Source organism: Lynx canadensis, chromosome B3 (genome assembly GCF_007474595.2).
Source record: "Lynx canadensis isolate LIC74 chromosome B3, mLynCan4.pri.v2, whole genome shotgun sequence".
Classification (NCBI taxonomy): Eukaryota; Metazoa; Chordata; class Mammalia; order Carnivora; family Felidae; genus Lynx; species Lynx canadensis.
Genome location: NC_044308.2, coordinates 37,072,733 through 37,092,899, shown reverse-complemented (window position 1 = coordinate 37,092,899; position 20,167 = coordinate 37,072,733). Strand labels below are relative to the sequence as shown.

General features: G+C 37.5%; 1 protein-coding gene across 4 annotated transcripts in view; it reads left to right on the top strand.

The window, feature by feature from the left end:
* Nucleotides 1-20,167, top strand: part of PIAS1 (protein inhibitor of activated STAT 1) — a 157,236-nt gene that overhangs the window by 49,284 nt on the left and 87,785 nt on the right. For all 4 annotated transcript variants that reach the window (XM_030317837.1, XM_030317839.1, XM_032593613.1 and 1 more), the window contains exon 2: nucleotides 19,402-19,846. In XM_030317837.1, the coding sequence (XP_030173697.1) occupies nucleotides 19,402-19,846 (445 nt within the window). The remainder of the gene's footprint in view (nucleotides 1-19,401; nucleotides 19,847-20,167) is intronic.

Genomic DNA, 20,167 nt, shown 5'->3' with positions numbered 1-20,167 from the left:
ATGGTATTGTGCTAGTCATCATTATACAGAGATCATTAGAACAATTACTGATGGAAAAGAATTCAGTCTGGTGGAGAGGTAGAGACATATTATCTTGCATCAAAATTATCTGCTTAAGAGCAGTAATAGAGCCATGCATGGCTGATCTGTATGTTTTACTTAACTTTGAATCTCTATGTTTTTGAGTTATTTAAAATTGTTTCTCCTCAACTTTCACATGAGAATACTATAGATAAGTAAAAAAAAAAAAAAAAAAGTTACCATAACCTAACTTTTTTGGAAAACGTACTATAGTCTTTTGTTCTGAAATTGTTGTATCACTCCTGTCCAGCTGCCTGCCCGCTGCCTACCTCCTGTCCTGCCGGCCCCATGGTTTTAAAAAAGGATAATTCCAGGTGCCTGGGTGGCTCAATTGGTTAAGCATCTTGATTTTGGCTCAGGTCAATGATCTCACTGTCTTGAGATTGAACCCTATGTCAGGCTCTGGGCTGGGCGTGGAGCCTGCTTAGGATTCTCTCGAGAGCCCCTCTGTCTCTGTCTCTGTCTCTGTCTCTCTCTCTCTCTCTCCCTCCCCCCCCCCCCGCCAAGGTGTGCACACATGCTCTCTCTCTCCCCCTCAAAAAAAAAAAAAAAAAAAAAAAAAATCATTCATTTCAGGTTAGTATTTTGCCAAGCTAAATTAACCAAAATCTATTAGTAGCAAAGGACTTTTAAGTAAAGTAATGATCCTATTGAAAGTTAGTTTACTGTTAAATCTTTGACAGATCTTAGCTTTTCAGAAAATTTCCTCTAATGGCTAGTTTTATCCCTTGAATGAAACTAGACAATTTGAAGTGTGGTAGAATTTCGAACTGTTAAAACAGACATTTTCTATTGTATATCCTTGCCTTCCATAACATAAAGTAAAGGTTATTTTCACATTATACATGGTACAAAGTGCCATTTTATTTTTGAACCTTTATATGACTTGTCTGGAGGTTTTAGGATCTTTATTCCTGGTGTGGCCAAACTTCATGATGAAATGCCTTGGATGGGTGTTTTTCAGTCATTGTGCTAAGGTGCTTGATGGCACAGTCTGGAGACACATCCCCTTCACTTCTAGGAAATTGTCTTGTATAAATCCTTTAGTAATTTTCTCCCTTTCATTTTCTGTTTTCTCTTGTCAGAGGACTGGATCTGTGCTTTTATTTTATTTTATTGTTTTGTTTTAAACCAGTTGAACATTGTCTTTTGCTCTTTGCGCTTGTGACTTAATTTTTCTTTTTTCTTCCTTTACTGTCATTTTGTTTCTTTTTAGGGAGGGAATGTGATAGCTGTTTGTGTATGGTCAGTTTGTATTTAACTGGTGGGCATTGTAAACTTTGTGAAGCTCATAATATGAACCATATTAATATATGATAACCATTCTTAAATAGTTGCCAATGTTGAATTAAGATTTATGAGTGATAATAGAAATTGTGTTCTTTCCTAAAAGGTAGGTTGCTTTAAAAAATGTGTATACAAAATAATATGTATAATTTTGTAGAGGAATGCATAACTTATAGAGGACTAATAAAACATCACACTTAATAGAGTATTCCAAAACTTTGAAGCCTTTTTTGGTGTATCCTCATCCTTTCTCCTCTGTAGTTCCTTTTAGGTAATTTGTATTAATAGTTTGCTTTAAAAAAATGGCAGTGAAATATTAGTTATGTATATTATTTACTTGTAAGGTTGTTTTTAAGTTGTTGCTTCTGGTTAAACCATCTAATTATATCATAGTCTTATAAATTTCCAAATTTGATACAGCGTTCTTTGAAGAGGAAGATTCAATAGGTGGAGGTGGAGGGGGAAGGTTTGGAGACCTCATTTTGAAAACACGCAGAACTGTGGTAAATACATATGCCCCTAGAATCTAGCAATTATGCCTAAAGGTGTTTGGGGAAGACAAAGGGACTTAATTGCCACAGTGATCAATATTTGGTTAAGTCTTGGAAAGTGCTTAGATTTATATGTGTCATGCTGTAATCCATGAGGAAGTTGAGTTGAAGTGGTGAGAAAAGTCTTATCTTTTTGGTTGGTGGAAGCATAAACCATTAAAGTCTACATTACACATCATATATTTTTTCCATTATTTTGCTTGATACATTTTAAACATTTATGTTTAAAAAGTAAACATAATTATTCCTTTACTGGGCTAAATGTAGTCTGTGCTAAATCTTGAAAACAAGTATTCTCCCCTTCCCTTTCCTTTTCCTTGCTTCATGTTTGGCCTTTCATATCCCAGTTACTTAAGGCAAGGATCTCATTCCATCACTAAAAATGAGGGCTGATTTATGTACCAGATACTGTGTTAGATGCTCAGTAGTCATTTGGGAATGAAACAGATGGAGTCTTGGCCCTTGTGAAACTTACATTCTAGTATTCCAGTCAAGTACATGAAAAATAGCCTGGTTCTCTCGCACCTTTCTGTATCTGAATTTTTATAAAGAACACATGGTTTTATAATTAGCAAAAAAAAAAAATGCTGCTTTGAGATTTTGGAGGTTTTTTTTGTTTTTGTTTTTTTGTAATACGAAATTTATTGTCAAACTGGTTTTCATTGAAAGTTGTTTTTTTTTTTGACTAACATAACAGTTGAATGCTTTGTTATAGAAAGTTGAATAGTTATTTGTTTAAGGTATACTTATTAAAGGTAGTTTTTGGAGAAAGGAGATATGGGAGGAAAAAGGAAAAGATTGACATAATTACCATGGGAAGTTTGATTGCTGGCTTACTGGAAAATTTAGTGGGATGCCTGTGCCCATTGCAATTGAGGATTATAGATGTATAGTAACATCTGTTTGCCTGTGTGCATGGATTCTTCTGTCTGCCTGAGTTGTAAAGTTGGAACCAGTTGAGTGTGCCAGCAATAGAGGGGGAAGGAAATTTTGCAAAGGAAAGTTTAATGATGGATCAATGGAATCTTTCTAAGCTGGACCTGAAGAGGGTAGATGGACAGACAGTGATTAACATCAGTGAATTGGAGATATTTATGATGTTGAATTGTTGCAGCGAAGGTACTTAAGTAAGAATAGCAGGTGGTAGTTGGAGGATTTAGTGTTTGAATTAGTGATTTTGGAGGTGGTATAAGTTCTGGTAGAAAGGTCCAAGGTGTGGCCACCGGGGTGAGTGGCTGAGGGTGGAGAGTAATGATAGAAAGTTAAGAAACACAGCTGAGGGTATTGGGTTGGAGTCTGGATAGTTGAGGCAGGTGCTAAAACCTTCAGTGAATGACAGGGATATTGTTCTAGAGCTGCACTGTCCATAACTGTTACCACTAGTCATATGTGGCTATTGAGCATTTGAAATGTGGCTGGTCCAAATCGAGATGTGCTGGAGGTGCAAATATACAATGGATTTTGAAGACATGGTGTGAAAAGGGGGATGGAAAATAGGTCAGTAATATTTTTTAAGTTGATTATATGTTGGAATGATAATATTTTGGGTATTTTGGATTAAGTAAAATATTAATATTACCTGTTTCTTTTACTTTTTAAAAGTATAGTTTGCAGAAAATTTAAAATTACATGTGTAGCTTGAATTTGGAGCTTATATTATATTTCTTTTGGGTAGTGATTTTCTGGAAGTATTATCACCAATAAGTAGTATGAGGATTAGAAGGGAAGTAGGAGTCTGTAGAACCCAGTATAAGATATCCTTCGGGAGGCGTGCCTGGGTGGCTCAGATTAAGTGTCTGACTTCAGCTCAGGTCATGATCTCACGGTTTGTGAGTTCGAGCCCCGAGTTGGGCTCTGTGCTGACAGCTCAGAGCCTGGAGCCTGTTTTGGATTCTGTGTCTCCCTCTCTCTCTCCCCCTCACCTGCTCAAACTCTGTCTCTCTTTTCTTCAAAAATAAAACATTAAAAAAAAAAAAAAGAATCCTTTGGGAGAGGGAGTGGATCTTTCTTTCTTTCTTTCTTTCTTTCTTTCTTTCTTTCTTTCTTTCTTTCTTATTTATTTTGAGAGAGAGAGAGAGAGAGAGATCAAGAGAGGGGCAGAGAGAGAGGGAGAGAGAAAATCCCAAGCAGGCTCCATGCTGTCAGCATAGAGCCCAGAGCGGGGCTCAATCTCACGAACCATGAGATTATGACCTGAGCTGAAATCAAGACTTGGACGCTTAACTGACTGAGCCACTCAGGTGCCCTCGAGTGGATGTTTCTTAGACTTATTTTCATTGGTCCTCTGATTTTCATTGGTCCACTTCTACTGTTTTTATGCTTAGAATTTCCTTTTGTTCTCCACACCTACCTCTGCTCCCTTCCCCCCATACCTGACCTCAAGGAGTTTGCCTCATTCATGTGGGGGAGAGAAATGTCTAGAAAAACTGTAATGGAAAGCAATATAAAAGAGTAACTGTATGAGTAGTTAACAATGGATTCATAAGAGGAAGAGGTCACTTGTGCCTAAGCTTATTTCAAACTGGGCCTTAGAAGACTTTTGATAGTTGGTGATCACAGGGGGCTTATTTCAAGCAGAGGGAACAGCATGAACAAAGGTAATGAGAGAAAACACTGAGGTATGTTTTATGGAACACGCAGTAGATTCATGTGTGGAGACAGATGTAAGAGAGTAATGCAAATTCTGGGAAGTTGGGGGTCAGATTGCTATCAGAACTTATCACGTTGGAATTATGAGTTTGAAACTGTATTAAGTTCTATAAAGGAAAAGGACAGAATTCTGTATGTACATGTTAACAAGAAGACCTGACATAGTTTGGGTGCTCAAGGAAGGCTTCCCTGTTTCTAACCTCTGAACTACAAAATTCCCCACATCCAGGTCCTGTCACATCTTTCTTAATGTTATGCCTTTCTTTCCTTCCCAACTACCACCCTTATTATTTCGCTTTCATAGTATCATATTGGTGTTTATCAACAACCTCTAAATTGGTCTCATATCTTAATTTCCCTTTTGAATTCACTTACTCTTCAGTCAGATTGACTTTTTGATTATATGCCGTCTCTTCCCCACCCCCTCTAATTCCTGCAATTTGAACATTTTTTTTAATGTTTATTTTTGAGAGAGAGAGACCATGAGCGAGCAGGGGAAGGGCAGAGAGAGAGAGGAAGACAGAGGATCCGAAGCAGGCTCTGCACTGACAGCAGAGAGCCCGATGGGGGGGTCAAACTCAAGAACTGTGAGATCATGACCTTAGCCTAAGTCTGATGCTTAACCAACTGAGCCACCCAGGTGCCCCGACAATTTGAACAGTTTGTATATCTCCTCATTCTTTGTAGGACTAAGGCCAACATTCTTTAACCATCCAAACTAAGTAATTTATTGTTTGGATACCAGTAACATGTTGACTAGGCATTGGGCAGATTTATATAATGTCTTTATTTTAGGGAGGTAATGTGTATAATTTCTAATAAGTTTGCATTACCAAAATGGTTCATAATACTTAAGACAGATGCCACACTATCATTACTCATATATTTATTGACAAGGAACAAGACACAGTCTGTATAGACAGCGTATAGTTTGATAGAGAATAGATAAGTAAACAGGATTTTTCTGCATATAGTATAAGGGCTGTTGGGTTAAACTGTGGAGCATATGGGAAGGTAAATTTACTAATGTTGAGGGTTGCCTGAAGAAAGTATCCCAAAGGTAATAATGTCTAATTTGACACCTGAAGGAGTTGAAGTTAGCTAGGAAAAGGTTGGAGAGGGGGAAGAATTACTTGCCGAAAGAACAGCATGTATATACAAATCCTGAATGATGGAGAGCTGGTTTAAGGGGGTTAGTGGCAGTGGCTGAGACTGGATCATCAAGTATATTTAGGCCATGCTAGGAAGTTTGGCCCCTATCTTGAGTGCAGTGGGTAATCATTGCAAGTTTTAAGCATGAGAATGACCTGATAGACATGTTTTAGAAAGATCACTAGTGTGGAGAATGATTTGGAGGGTATAATATTGGAGACAGAACAGCTGAGTCTTTTGTAGACATCTAGGAAGAGATCATGGTAGTCTGAATTAAATTGATAATAAGGACTTAGACATTTTAAGGTGGTAGGATTTGAAATGACTTGGTAAATAGACATGAGTGAAGGAGAATGTGTTGAGGAAGTTTCTGGCTTGTACAGCTGGTTAGGTGGATGGAAAGTTTGACAGAAATTTGATGTATTAGGTTTGGACATGTTGAGTTGAGTACTTGTGGGTCATAAAGGTGTTCAGCAGAAGTGGATTTGGGAATTACTGAATTAGAGATGGCATTTTAAAGTCATGAGATGGATGAGGTCACCGAGGAAGACTGGTCTGAGTGAAAAGAGAGTCAAGAATACAGAGGAATTCTCAGAGTTAAGACCTGGAATAGTTTTTACAAATATCTTTTAAAACTTTAAACCTCTTTTATGGACTGCATTAATGTTTTTAGAAATTTTTCTTTTTTGTGATGCTTGGGTGGCTCAGTCGCTTAAGCGTCTGACTCTTTGATCTTGGCTCAAGTCATGATCTTATGGTTTGTGGGATTGAGCCCCGCATTGGGCTCTGTGCTGACAGCATGGAGACTGTGTGGGATTCTCTCTCTCCCCCTCTCTCTGCCCCTTCCCTGCTTGATCTCTCTCTCTCTCTGTCTCAAAACAAATAACTTAAAAAAATAGTTAAGAAAAAAGAATTTTTTTTCCTTAGAATTAGATATAATGGACTCTTTAAAACTGTGCAATTGAGATATTGTTTGCTGTCTAAATCTGTTTGGTTTGTGAGTTCAGTTAGCAAGAGTTCATTAGTCCAGAGTATTTTGAAAGTATATGTAAGATTGCTAGCACAGAATTCCTTAAGAAGTTTGGGAAAAGGATTAGAGATCAGTCATCATCTACATAACATTTTAACTGCATGCAGTAACATGACCCTATTGATTTGACATTTGGTAAAGGTAGTTCACATGTTTTATAACTCATGTTTAGTTTTAGAGTATTAATACTACCATGACCATATAATTTATCATCCATACTGGGGCACTTTTAAGGGTGGAAGGGGATGCTTTTAATAATTTTGTGAGAGCAACAGGCATAAAAGGGAACTCCTGGAAAATTTGAAAGTCTTATAATTTATTCTAGAATCTTCTTTTGTGAAGTGCTAAGAAATGAGATGATAATAGATTAATATATAATAATAAAGAAGGCTTTGTGGATAAGTAAATTTGCAGAATGTTAGATGCAACGTTAACATTTCTGCTGGCCTTCTTGGGACCTTTTATGTGTTCAAATATGACTTGAGAAAGGAGGGCATGATGGAGAATTACAGAATCTTGAATTTCTTGAACTTGTTTTGCCATAGAACCCTATTTCTCTGAATATCTATTAATACCATGAGCCTAGTTTAGAAAATGCTGATTTAGAGTATCCTGTTATTTAAATTGAAGCTTGATTTAAAAATTTATTTATTTATTTATTTATTTATTTATTTATTTATTTATTTATTTATTTATTTTTTGAGAGAGCGCATGAGCAGGGGAGGGGCAGAGGGAGAGGGAGAGAGAGGATATTAAGCAGTGTCCATACCCAGCCTTGGAGCCCCCCATGGGGTTCGATCTCAGGACTGTGAGATCATGACCCAAGCCAAAGTCAAGAGTTGGATGCTTGACTGAGCTACACAGGCACCCCTTAAAGTTCTTTTTTTTTTTTTAATGTTTGTTTATTTGAGAAAGAGAGAGAGAGAGAGAGACAGAGCGTGAGTCAGGGAGGGGCAGAGAGAGAGGGAGACACAGAATCTGAAGCAGGCTCCAGGCTCTGAGCTGTCAGCACAGAGCCCGATGCGGGGCTCGAACTCACGGACTGTGAGATCATGACCTGAGCCGAAGTTGGACGCTCAACCGACTGAGCCACCCAGGTGCCCCTTTTTCCTCCTATTTTTGTACTTAAAAAAATTACTCCTTCCTTGGCAGTAACTTGAACATTTTGTTGTTGTTGTCGTTGTATTCTGGATATGTTAAAACGGGTACTGTTAAGAGTTTTTGACGTCAGAGATTTAGGAGTAGTTCATCTTTCTTCTCTTTAGTAAATTTCAGGAAGTGTGTAGTGTTTTTCCATGGTCCTCACCTTGAAATGTATTTTTATGTACACTAATGGAATTTCTTGAAATAGAATATGAGCAGTTTCTTAAACTTGATTTCACTACTATAAAACTTCTGCATATAAATATTAATCATAATCTGTTCTGAAGAATGATCTGTGTAAGTTTTGCAATAAGTAGCAATTTTATTGTTAACTCTATTGTTGTGAAGTTGTTTCTCTTATCTATAACCAAAGAAATAATCAGGTGAAAGTGTTTTGTGTGGAAAAGGAAGGGTTGTTATAGGTTTCTGATGGGATTTTCTTTAAAAAAAATTTTTTTTTTCAACGTTTATTTATTTTTGGGACAGAGAGAGACAGAGCATGAACGGGGGAGGGGCAGAGAGAGAGGGAGACACAGAATCGGAAACAGTCTCCAGGCTCTGAGCCATCAGCCCAGAGCCTGACGCGGGGCTCGAACTCACAGACCGCGAGATCGTGACCTGGCTGAAGTCGGACGCTTAACCGACTGCGCCACCCAGGCGCCCCTCTGATGGGATTTTCTAAAAAAGATTTTAAGTTAATCTCTATAGCCAATGTGGGGCTTGAATTTACAACCCAGAGATCAAGAGTCACACACTCCACTGAGTGAGCCAGCCAGGCACCCCTGATGGGATTTTTAAAAACACTTAGGCAGGCTGTGATTGTAAGACCTGAACAACATTTTTCTGCAACATATTTTTTTAAATTTTTTTAAATTTATTTTTGAGAGAGTACAAGCGGGGAGGGGTAGAGAGAGGGGTCAGAGGATCTGAAGCCACCTCTGCGCTGACAGCAGCAAGTCTGATGTGGGGCTTGAACTCCTGAACCTTGAGATTGTGACCTGAGCCGAAGTTGGACGTTCAACCAACTGAGCCACCCAGGCGCCCCTATATTTTTTCTTTTTAATATTTTTCTGTAGTTTTTGAGAAATCATTACTAGGGCTTTTATTTTTTATTGTTTTTTAAAGTTAGTTTATTTATTTAAGTAATCTCTACACCCAATGTGGGGCTTTAACTCATGACCCCAAGATCAAGAACCTCTTCTGACTGAGCCAGCCAGGCGCCTCATTCCCAGGCTTTTAGAACATTTGTGTACATCTTTTTCTAAGCTTATTTTTCTCTGAAAAGCAAGTCTGTAAATCAAGACTGAAAGATAACCTTAATTAAGTAGTTAAATAATTAAGGACAAGGTGTTTTGAATAATAACCTTAAGATTGGGGTATCCTGGGGAAAAATAGTCACCTGCATCCTAAGTAGTTGAGCAATGTTGTTTGTAACCTTATTGTTATCTGAAGGGGACTCTCTTAGGATGTGCCACAGGGCTCTGTACTTGATCCTGTTATATCCCAAGTTTTAAAGATGACTTTTGAATATTTAAAAGGCAAAATTCTGATTTTGTAGGTGGCACTGGGAAGAATATGTTAGATGACAGAATCAAAGGGAGTTAGTTCATCATCATCTCCTGGGCACTTAACCAAGTGTCATGTACTATACTTAGCCTAGGTGATATGGAGATAAGTTCTTGTCCTTGAAAAGCTCAAAGTCTAGGGAAGGACAGAGACCAGAAAATCAACGATTTTTAACACCATGTATGTACTGCAATAGAGGGTGAAGAGTGCATTTCCTCAGAGGGGTTTTGAAAGGCTAGAATGATGAACTGGAAAAAAAAAAATGAAGTTTAATAGCACCTGATATAAAGTTATAATTTTAAATTTAAAAATTTTGTTTTAAAACATAAGAAAGTTTAGCCTAAAAGCAGTTCCTATGAAAAAAATTGAATAAACGTTTCACTTAACTTCAAGCTTAGTACGAAACAACAATTTGATGTAGATGCAAGTTCCCCTCACTGCTGAAACAAAAACATAACACCACATCCTTCCCCTTGCCCAGATAAAACAAACCAGTCAGCTTACAAAGCAAATGCCTTATTAGGTTACATTGGTAGAAATACTGTGTTCAAAATAAGAGAGGTAGTAACACTGCTGTATTCAAGATTAGGCCATTATCTGGAAAGTTTCAATCACTTCAGAGTGTACACAGAAACAGTGGACTGCTTAAGGGCTCCAGAGAACAGTGATCAGGGTAGGATGGGGTCTAGAAACCAAGCCAGTTGAGGGAAGAGAACCCTCTCAACACATTTAAAGAATAGACTCTGTGGAACACCAATGGGACACAATTTCAGAACGATTGGGTGGAGTTAAAGGAAAGTTTTGATTCATAGAGCTTTTGTGTAAGGAAGATCGCTTTAAGATTAGATTGTGAAGTCTTAGAAGAGTTTGAGCAGAGGCTGGGAGACCATCATTTAAGGGGGTACAGTAAAACTTCGTATAATGGAGAGTTGGACAAGAAGATTCCTAAAATTTTATGTGATGTTATACTCTTAGGATTCTCCTATTTCCAAGAACATCATTTTCAAATTATCAGATAGTGTGTGTCATTATCAGTACTCTGCAACATCGCGTGGACTTTGGCATCTGACTTTTGAGTTGGGTTCCATTACTTGCTAGCTCTGTAACCTTGAGTAGGTTACACCTGTTACTCTGAAATAGTTCTCTTGATACAAATTTCCCTCTAGGGCGTCACCTAAATGTCTTTTCTGGGACTCAGAAGGCTATGATTTAAATACTTTTTGTTTAGTTACAGAATACGTTTTTTCCCCTCACATTTTGTTTTGTTCATACTTGTCTTTTCCTCCTTTTAGGTTTCTTAACGTTCTCTCAGATAGAGTATATTGTTTCTTTCATGGCTTCTTACCTTGTTTGAAAACTTAAATTAGATGAGATATGGTATCTTCCAATTGCAAATGCAGTGTTTTGCTTGTTTTTGGTTAGGAGAGTTTGGAAAAAAATCCCCAATCTTTTATAATATGATAGAATTAAAATTTCTTCAAGTCCTGCTTATTATTTTTAAATTCTAGATTTTATTGAAAAGTGAACGATGGGGGCACCTGGCTGGCTCAGTTGGAAGAGCATGTGACTCTTGATCTCGGGGTTGTGACTTCGAGACCCATGTTGGATGCAGAGATTACTTAAAATCTTACAAAAAAAAACCCCACAATAAAAGTGAATGATGATTGTTCTCATGATTATGCAAAGTTCTAATTGTTAAAAGATGTAGTTAGAATATTGCATGTGACCTGCAGTTTTTCTTTGCATTATTTCTTGGTCCTATCTCTTCTGTGTTGACTGTCACATTTTCTTCTTACCTTATATATAGATAAATAATTCTTGTTGCCGTATATTTTAGCTGGAAATCTTGTTAGTCTTTTTTGTTTCATCTGTCCTATAGGTGGCTACTTGGATAGCCTTAAACATTATTTTCATCACATTTTGTTGCCCCCAAATATGATTGTTTACTCTGTGTAGTCTAAATTCCTTATGTCATATAGTGCCCCCTGTCTCAGTGTAACACACAATGTGCCCTGGCTGAGATTGTGGTAAGATGCTTGTATTGGTTAGTCGTTATGAGCTTAGGCTCTGGAGTCAGGTTGGGTTTGAGCTGTGTCTCCATCACTTATTTACTGTTGGAATTCAAGATTAGCCTCAGTTTTTTTATCCATGCAATACGAATGATAATGGTCTGTCTCTTGGGTTCATATGAGGGTTACGTAAGTTAATCACATTTACTATAATTAGTACGTGATTGGGATATTGTAAGCTTTTAACACATACTAGGTTCATCATTTTTATTCTGCCGGCCCATGTAAATGACACTTAAAAAATTTGATTGAAAACCTTACTAACCTAGATTCACTAACTATACAGATTGTTTATATTTCCTTAACAATGGAAGAATGAGAAGAAAGATTTCCTTTAATAGAGTTATACTGTTATAGAATTTTGATATTTTAAGGAACGTTTGAGAACCTCTAGTTAATCTCTTATGTTTTGAAGTGAGAAAACAGACCCTGTGAAAGATTGCGATTCAGTAAATTAGTGGTCAAGTTGGTACTGGAATCCAAGCTCTGTGTATACTAGTACCATATTATATTATACATGTACCTAGCACATAGTAGGTGTGTAGTAACTTTTGAGAATCGAATTAATATGATGATTATGTGTTTCTGTTTCTGAAGACTAGCTTATCTCTGTGTATTCGTTGTTCCTGTATTCCCGTTTTCTTCATACTCATTTAGGGGCTATGCGTTGATCCAAAAAGCATTTATTGAACATCTGTGGGCAGAACAGCCTTTTACTTAAATAAAAGTCATGTTTTCCTGCCTCTGCATAAGAAGTTTGGCAATGTGTTAGAATTTCACACTCTAAACTTTGTTTTTTATTAGAAAAAATATTTCATCCAAGTTTTAAAATGTTCTGAGTTAAGTTTGTTATTTTTAGTATCCAAGTTCTCATCTGGAAGGAGCCTTTTGAAGGACACGTCCTATGTTTCATGAAATGTGATAGAACATAAATGAGGATGATTTTCAAATTATCTATCAAAAATCCAAAGCCATGGTACACCAATTGAACAGTGCTAGGTTTGTGCTTAAAGGAGAATGGGATCTCCATATTTTGTCATTATGTGGGACTGACTGCAGCCTGTATGATGGAATAAAGACCAGAAGAAGAGGAAGATCAACTGGAGGAGTAGGCCCTAGAGGTCACTTTTTAGTTATCTTATATTGAGAAATAAATACAGTGTGAGAAATTGGGTGGAACAAGATTATGGAGATAATTAGCCTGATTTGTTGCCTTAGTAGAAACTGTCTAACTAGGTTTTCTGGTTGAACTGGGCATTGCTGGCCAATTACTACTGCTTATTAACCATTTCAGATGGAGAGGATTAGAAATGATGTAGAAATCATTTTCAGTAGATGAAGCATCTGACTTTAAAAATAATGAATAAAATAATTGTGTTGTACTGTACAAACTTTTTAATGTATCCAGTTTTAGAATCATTGATGATTGCTGTTGTGGAGAGAAAGCAAAAGTATGGGGCGGGGGAAGAAAGCAAAGGCATAAATGAAATATTATGACACTGTTAAATGCCTAATTTGTCTGTGTTCAGAATTTAGTTTGGTTTACTATTGGTTGTTATTTGATACCAGATAAAGATTCATAATATAGTCTGCTTTATTATGATTAATCCTGTAGACTACTTGCAGTGGGATGTGTGAATGAAAGTAATTATGTTGTTCAACGGGAGGTACCTAATTCTTATTCACAATTTAGGGGTGACCTTTAATAATATAAGGTCATGACTAATGAGACAATAATCCTGGCACTTTTTATTTAATAGCAAAAAGCAGTACTTGTTGATATTGTTGAATATTATTTTGTATTTGGTCCCTGCCTTTATAGTTGGCATAGTGTTTCTCTCTCTCTCTCTCTCTCTCTCTCTCTCTCACACACACACACACACACACACACACACACACGTGTCTCTGTGTGTGTGTGTGTGTGTATAAAATTTTACATATCTGAAAGGAGATTTAGTTGAAATGTCTTCTTTTTGAAAGGTGAAGACCTCCCCCTCCCCTCTCCCCATTGTCCTGAGAGCACTGGAAAGCCAATCTTATACTGCCAAAGCAGAACACTAGAGGATTCCTCTCTGTCAAAAGTGATCAGACCAAAGGAAAAAAGGAATTCTCAAAATAGCCAAGTTCCTGCCTGATCATCCTAGAATGAAGTACCCCAGTCTGCTCACTCAGATCATCTGATCATGTTTTTAGTATCTTACTTTCAGATACAAATGTAAACCAGTGATCCTCTGTCATTTGAGGAAAATGTCAGGCATGAAAGGCAGGTACCAAAGCAGATAGCAGAAAAGAACCCAGAGGTTACAGAGACCACACAGACAGCAGAAGAAAACAACAATGTCATATATCCAATTTATTTATATCGTCAGAGAGAAAACAAGATACTACATTCATGAAAACTAAGAACAAGACGTAGGGGAAAAAGAAAAGAAAAAAGGCATGCAACAGAGCAGAGCTCATGGGAATGAAAATTTTAATAGGAGTGTTAGAAGATCAAGTTGAGGAAATCTCTCAGGAAATAGAGCTAAATGGAAGAGATGTAAAATGCAAGAGAAAAAAGAAAATTAAGACAAGTTAGAGAATTGGTCTAGGAAGACCGGTACCTAAATAATAGGCATACAAGAAAAGGACTAGAAAAAAGACAAAGTAAGAAAACCTCCCAGAATGGAAGGACATGCCTCTCTAAATTTAAAATACTCAGCAATTACCAGTTCATACAATTAGCGCAAAAACAAAAGCCCTAGCAAAAAACCCAACCCAACACTAAGACCCAACACTGTAAAATTGCAGAGCATGTAGAAAGAAGCTTCTATAAGCTTCCTGAGGGGGATATACAGGTGACTATGAAGGATTGGAGATCAGGATGATGCCAGGCTTCTTAACAGCAACACTCAAAGCCAGAACACTTTGAGGAAAGGCTGTTAAAATTTTGACAGAACCTGTTTTCCTGTCTAGAATTCTATACTAAGCCAAACTCACTTATTAATTATGGATAAATGAAGATATTTTTGGACAATGCAAAGAATAAAAAACTGTAGCTTCCAGTTCCTTCTCCGGAATCTAGTGGAGGAAATACTCTACTCAAAAAAGAAAACGAAGAGAAAAAAGTGAGATCAAGGAAATGGGATCCAATATGGAAGAGAGACGAGGGAAATCCCCAAGATATGTTGAAGGGAAATTCTGTGACCACAGTTGTATCCCAGGTCTAGAGAGTAAGCAGTCCAAATTGGAACCTGGTGGAGGGCTACAGAAGGTATATATTTAAGAAAGAAATTAAAACAGGTTTACCTGATGTATTTGAATACGTTAGTAGGAAAGTTATACTTTTAGCAGTTTACAGATGAATTAGCAGTAATTACCTAGAAAATTAAGCAAATACAAAAATGGTGCAGTTATTAACTAAGGAAAGCCAGGTCATACAAAAAAGGAAGAGCAATCCTGATGTACTTTGCTCAATTGTGAATATCATTTACAACCATAGTATAATGTAAACAACAGTTTATTCAACCAAAATTATGATGGGAACTTGGGGATAGAGATGTCATAGCGCTAAACCATTATTGTTTATAATAAGTCATTTTTTTTCTCGAAGGAAAAATTTTAAGAACACATAAGCCTGTTATATAGAATATAGTGAAAAATGCCAGAAGAAATTGCCAAAAAGCCTTGAAGAGGTTGCCCCAGGGATGTGAAAAATAGGAGCCGGGCAGGGGACATCTGTTTTCTCTCTCTCTGCACTATTTGACTTTTTAAACTGTGTGCATATGCCTGTTTAATTAAAAAAATTAATTTTTTTATGTAAAGAAATTTTTTTAAAAGTTTATTTTTGAGAGAGACAGAGGGTAAGCAGGGGAGGGGCAGAGAGAGAGGGAGACACAAAATCTGAAGCAGGCTCCAGGCTCTGAGCTGTCGCCTGACACAGGGCTCAAACTCACGGACCGTGAGATCATGACCTGAGCCGAAGAAGGACGCTTAACTGACTGAGCCACACAGGCACCCCAAAAATTAATTTTAAAAAGATGCCCCTCACAGAATGCTCTGTGTTCAGAATATGTACATTTCTCAGGCATTCTGAATTCCCTAGGGTTCGGACAGCTTTATCATTTGGGGATGTAGAGTCAGCAGCATGCTATTTGAGGAGGTAATGATTTCTAGTAGTAGCAGTGGTTGATGTTATCCTCAGTTATAAATATTCATTTTGTTGTAGTGCTAACAAATGGAGATTTTTAAACACATGACAGATTAAAATATATTGCATTTCAACATCTCAGATGTAAGTGTTTAGTTTTCCTCTGTGTTGTCAACACTTTACATTGTGAATTGACTGCTCCATGCTTCTCTGAAGCTTTTTGTTGAGTGATGCTTCAGATGTTTGTGTTTCCGGCCCCCCTTTTATTTAGTTTTTAAAAATACTGCACGCTGGGGCACCTGGGTGGCTCAGTCAGTTAAGCGTCTGACTTCGGCTCAGGTTATGGTCTCGTGGTTCGTGAGTTTGAGCCCCCTGTCGGGCTCTGTGCTGACAGCTAAGAGCCTGGAGTCTGCTTCCGATTTTGTGTCTTCCTCCCTCCCCCCACCCCTCTGTCTCTCTCTGCCCCTTCCCCTCCCCGACTTGTGCTCTCTCTGTCTCTCTCAAGAATAAATAAATATTTTTTTAAAATTCTGTATGCTGGGGCGCCTGGGTGGCGCAGTCGGTTAAGCGTCCGACTTCAGCCAGGTCACGATCTCGCGGTCCGTGAGTTCGAGCCCCGCGTCGGGCTCTGGGCTGATGGCTCAGAGCCTGGAGCCTGTTTCCGATTCTGTGTCTCCCTCTCTCTCTGCCCCTCCCCCGTTCATGCTCTGTCTCTCTCTGTCCCCAAAAAAATAAATAAACGTTGAAAAAAAAATTAAAAAAAAAATTCTGTATGTTTACTACAGTCCTTAAGAGCGTGCAGAAGCTGCTCCAATAACAGCAATGGATAGCACCCTATCTTTCACTAAACCTGATTTTAAGGTGCAGTGGTTCGTTTGAATCCAGATTCATTCTTTTCTTATCCGAACCACCAATTCTTTTAAGCCAAATATTGATGCTTGAAATGGAGATTAGATGTTAAGTCAATTAGTCTTTTAAAAGGTTTTTCTCTTTCCTAATTGAAAAGCTCGTGGTTTGTTTCCTCTAAAAGATGGTATAGTATAAGAGCACAACATTTGGAGTAGTTGTATAGTATTCAACAACTTTCTTAACCTGCCTAGGTCTCAGTTTTACTTTTTTTTTTTTTATGTTTATTATTTATTTTGAGAGAGAGAGGGAGAGAAAATCCCAAGCAGGCTCTGCACTGTCAGCACAGATCGCAGTGCCGTTTGAACCCATGAACCATGAGATCATGACCTGAACTGACATCAAGAGTCAGACGCTTAACCAACTGAGCCACCCAGATGCCCCCAGTTGTTTCATTTGTAAAATAAGGACAGTACCTCATTAATTGTGATGATTAATTACACATCCTGTAAGAACAAAAAAATTACACTTCTGTCATCAGCCTTTTTCTTTTGACCATCAAGCAAGAGATTTTATTTTATGTGAATTGTCAATATGTCCTTCCATATAAATAAAATGATAATATATCTGTGGTGCATTTAAATCCTTATACCCAAAGAGTAAGGACAAAAACTGTCATCAGTGAAAAGTTTGTGATAATTACTGAATTTCAGGTTTGTTTGTATTTGACCTAGGAGAATGGAATTGAAGTAGAAAGACATTATTCTCTTTCTAAAATTTTTACTACTGTCTCTGTAAAATGAAGTGTACATTTGAATAATGCCAACCTAAATTTATTTTTAACTGATAATCTTTGAAGCATAATTTCTGTTATTTCTCCAAAAGCAGAAGCTTACTTATTAACGTAGTGCTTTTCAGTTGAAGTCCCAGTTCCTTTTAAAATAAGTCATAAGAATCTTTAAAACTATTTTGTACTCTTAGGACAATTTGGATAGTAGAAAGAAATCGGTATCTTGCTGACATTATAGTAAGTATTTAACTTCTGTTCGTATCTAAAAAAGAGGAACATTTAGAGGATTTGGGGTAGAATTTGTTTTTAAGGCTTGTAGTATTTCTTTGCATGCCTTGTATAGAACATAAAAGTTTGGGAGTTCATTTGCATTTATGTTATAGTTACATGTATAACTTATTGTTGTAGGTTCCACCCCTGTTCTTTCTTTTGGTGTGATTTTCTTATTTATTTTGTTCTTTCATTCATTCATTTATTCATTGTCCAGGCATTTGATGAGTTTCTACTGTTGTCAGGCTCAGGTAACATTGGCTTGTGCCCTGGAGGACCTCAAAGTGGTCATGGAGTCACTTGTACAAATAGAAAATTGTAATAAAGCAAGACAAGTGCTAGTAAAGATATGAAAAGTGGCCAATAAAAGTAGTGAGAAAAGAATCACTAATAATATTGCCAGGCCCAATGGACTAAGGCTGACAAAAGCTAGAATTTGAAGAAACAGTATTTTTCAGGCCAGAGAAGTAGAGGAAGGACTCACATATGTTTAATTACCAACTATATTGGATCTAAAGCTCTTTATACTGTTTTCTCACTATTTGGATTTTTTATTTAATTATTTTGCACTCTCTAAACAGCTTCAAGAGGATTGGCTGGGGGTAGAATGTCCTCTCAGGGAGTGGCGGTGAATTAGGAAAGGCAGGTTATCTTTTGTGAATTGGTAATTGGTATGGGGTGAGGGGATAAAACAGTTGGGGAAAATAGGTGGTGATAAGCTTACTTGTGTCTTCCACCCTAACACCTCCCTGTCAGTGGTGGTAAAGTCAGGATTCTGCTGTTAATACTATATGATCTTGGGTAAGCCATTTCTTCTCTTTGGATTCCTTTTTTTTTTTTTTTTTCCACTTTAAAATGAGAGGAGTGGTATAGATGGGCATTTCCTGTTGGTAGTCTCTTAGTAATTGGTGGAAAAGAAGAAATATTGACCAAACAATTTTGGAAACCAAGAGCCTTACACATTATGGCATGTGGATTGAGTTCCTAGACTTTTAGCCTGGGCTTGCCAGTGGAGTGAGTCAATATTATGTTTCCAGCTCTGTCCTTTCCTAATGGTTGTAGTGGAAGAATAAGGGTTAGAATCATACATAACTGTGTTTGAATCCTTGACTGCTACTTAGTAGCTATGTGGCCTTAGGTAAGTTATTTAACCTTTCTTAACTACATAGTTTCTTCATGTGTAAAGAAGGAGCGGGATAACACCCTGTGGAGATAATAAAGATTTAGTGACAACGATATGATATGAAAATATTGATACGAAAATTCGATATGAAAATATCGAATATATCTGGTCAGTAATGGGTCAGAAAGGGTATATAGTTTTTAAGTCCTACAAATTCCAAGGTCCGCATAGAAGGTAATACCTGATAGTATGTTATTTATACCCTGCTGCGTGCATCTGGTGTTTTGATAGTGGGCTGTGTATGTGTTTTGTATATAGTTATGTAATTTCCCCCCAAGAAAATAAATGTTCTTGAGGGCTCATCATTATATTTTGCCATCCACATAGCACTCAGCACTCTCCTGGAGACTCAGTAAGTGCTTGGTGAATAGCTGACAGTTGAATCAACACAGTGGACTGAGGTTAGGTGTGGTTCTACCTGGTGAATACTTCATCTTACATCTTTCATAACCCTGGGTAGAAGTTGTTGAATTTATGAGTATTAATTTAAAATTTCTTTGATTACTTATTTTAAGTTTGAAATAGCTAGAATTGACTATAAATGAGCTGGCCTGTAAGCAAGCCATAAGGAGAAAGGGTTATAATAAAGTATTGTTTAATATTGTAAGTTATACTATTGGAATACTAACATTTCACATTTTGTTTTGTCTCGAAGCAAATGGTTATGAGCCTTAGAGTTTCTGAACTCCAAGTACTGTTGGGCTACGCTGGGAGAAACAAGCACGGACGCAAACACGAACTTCTCACAAAAGCCCTGCATTTGCTAAAGGCTGGCCTGCAGTCCTGCTGTACAATGAAATTAAAGAACTCTATAGGCGGAGGTTCCCCCAGAAAATTCATGACGCCCGCGGACTTGTCCATCCCCAGTGTCCATTCAAGTCCTATGCCAGCAACTTGTCTTCCATCTACCATTCCACAACTCACTTATGATGGTCACCCTGCATCATCGCCGTTACTCCCTGTTTCTCTTCTGGGACCTAAACATGAACTGGAACTCCCACATCTTACATCAGCCCTTCACCCAGTACATCCGGATATAAAACTTCAAAAATTACCATTTTATGATTTACTGGATGAACTGATAAAACCCACCAGTCTAGGTAAGATTATTCTATGATGGTTATTTGGTTACTTGGGACAGAGGTGGGGAGACGCATTTTCATTTTAGAGTGTTAATTTGACTCAGTTTATTATTCATCATGAAATTTTCCTTTGGTAGTAGCATTCAGATTACAATAAGGATCTTTCAGTTTTAGACAGAATCAGATACATAAAAGTTATCTTTCAGGCAAAGAAAAAAAGTATAGTCAAGTTTCCAAGAATATAAACTTTTAAAGTGTAATATTTTAGGGGCACCTGGGTAGCTCAGTCAGTTAGGCGGCCGACTTCAGGTCATGATCTTGCGCTCTGTGGGTTCGAGC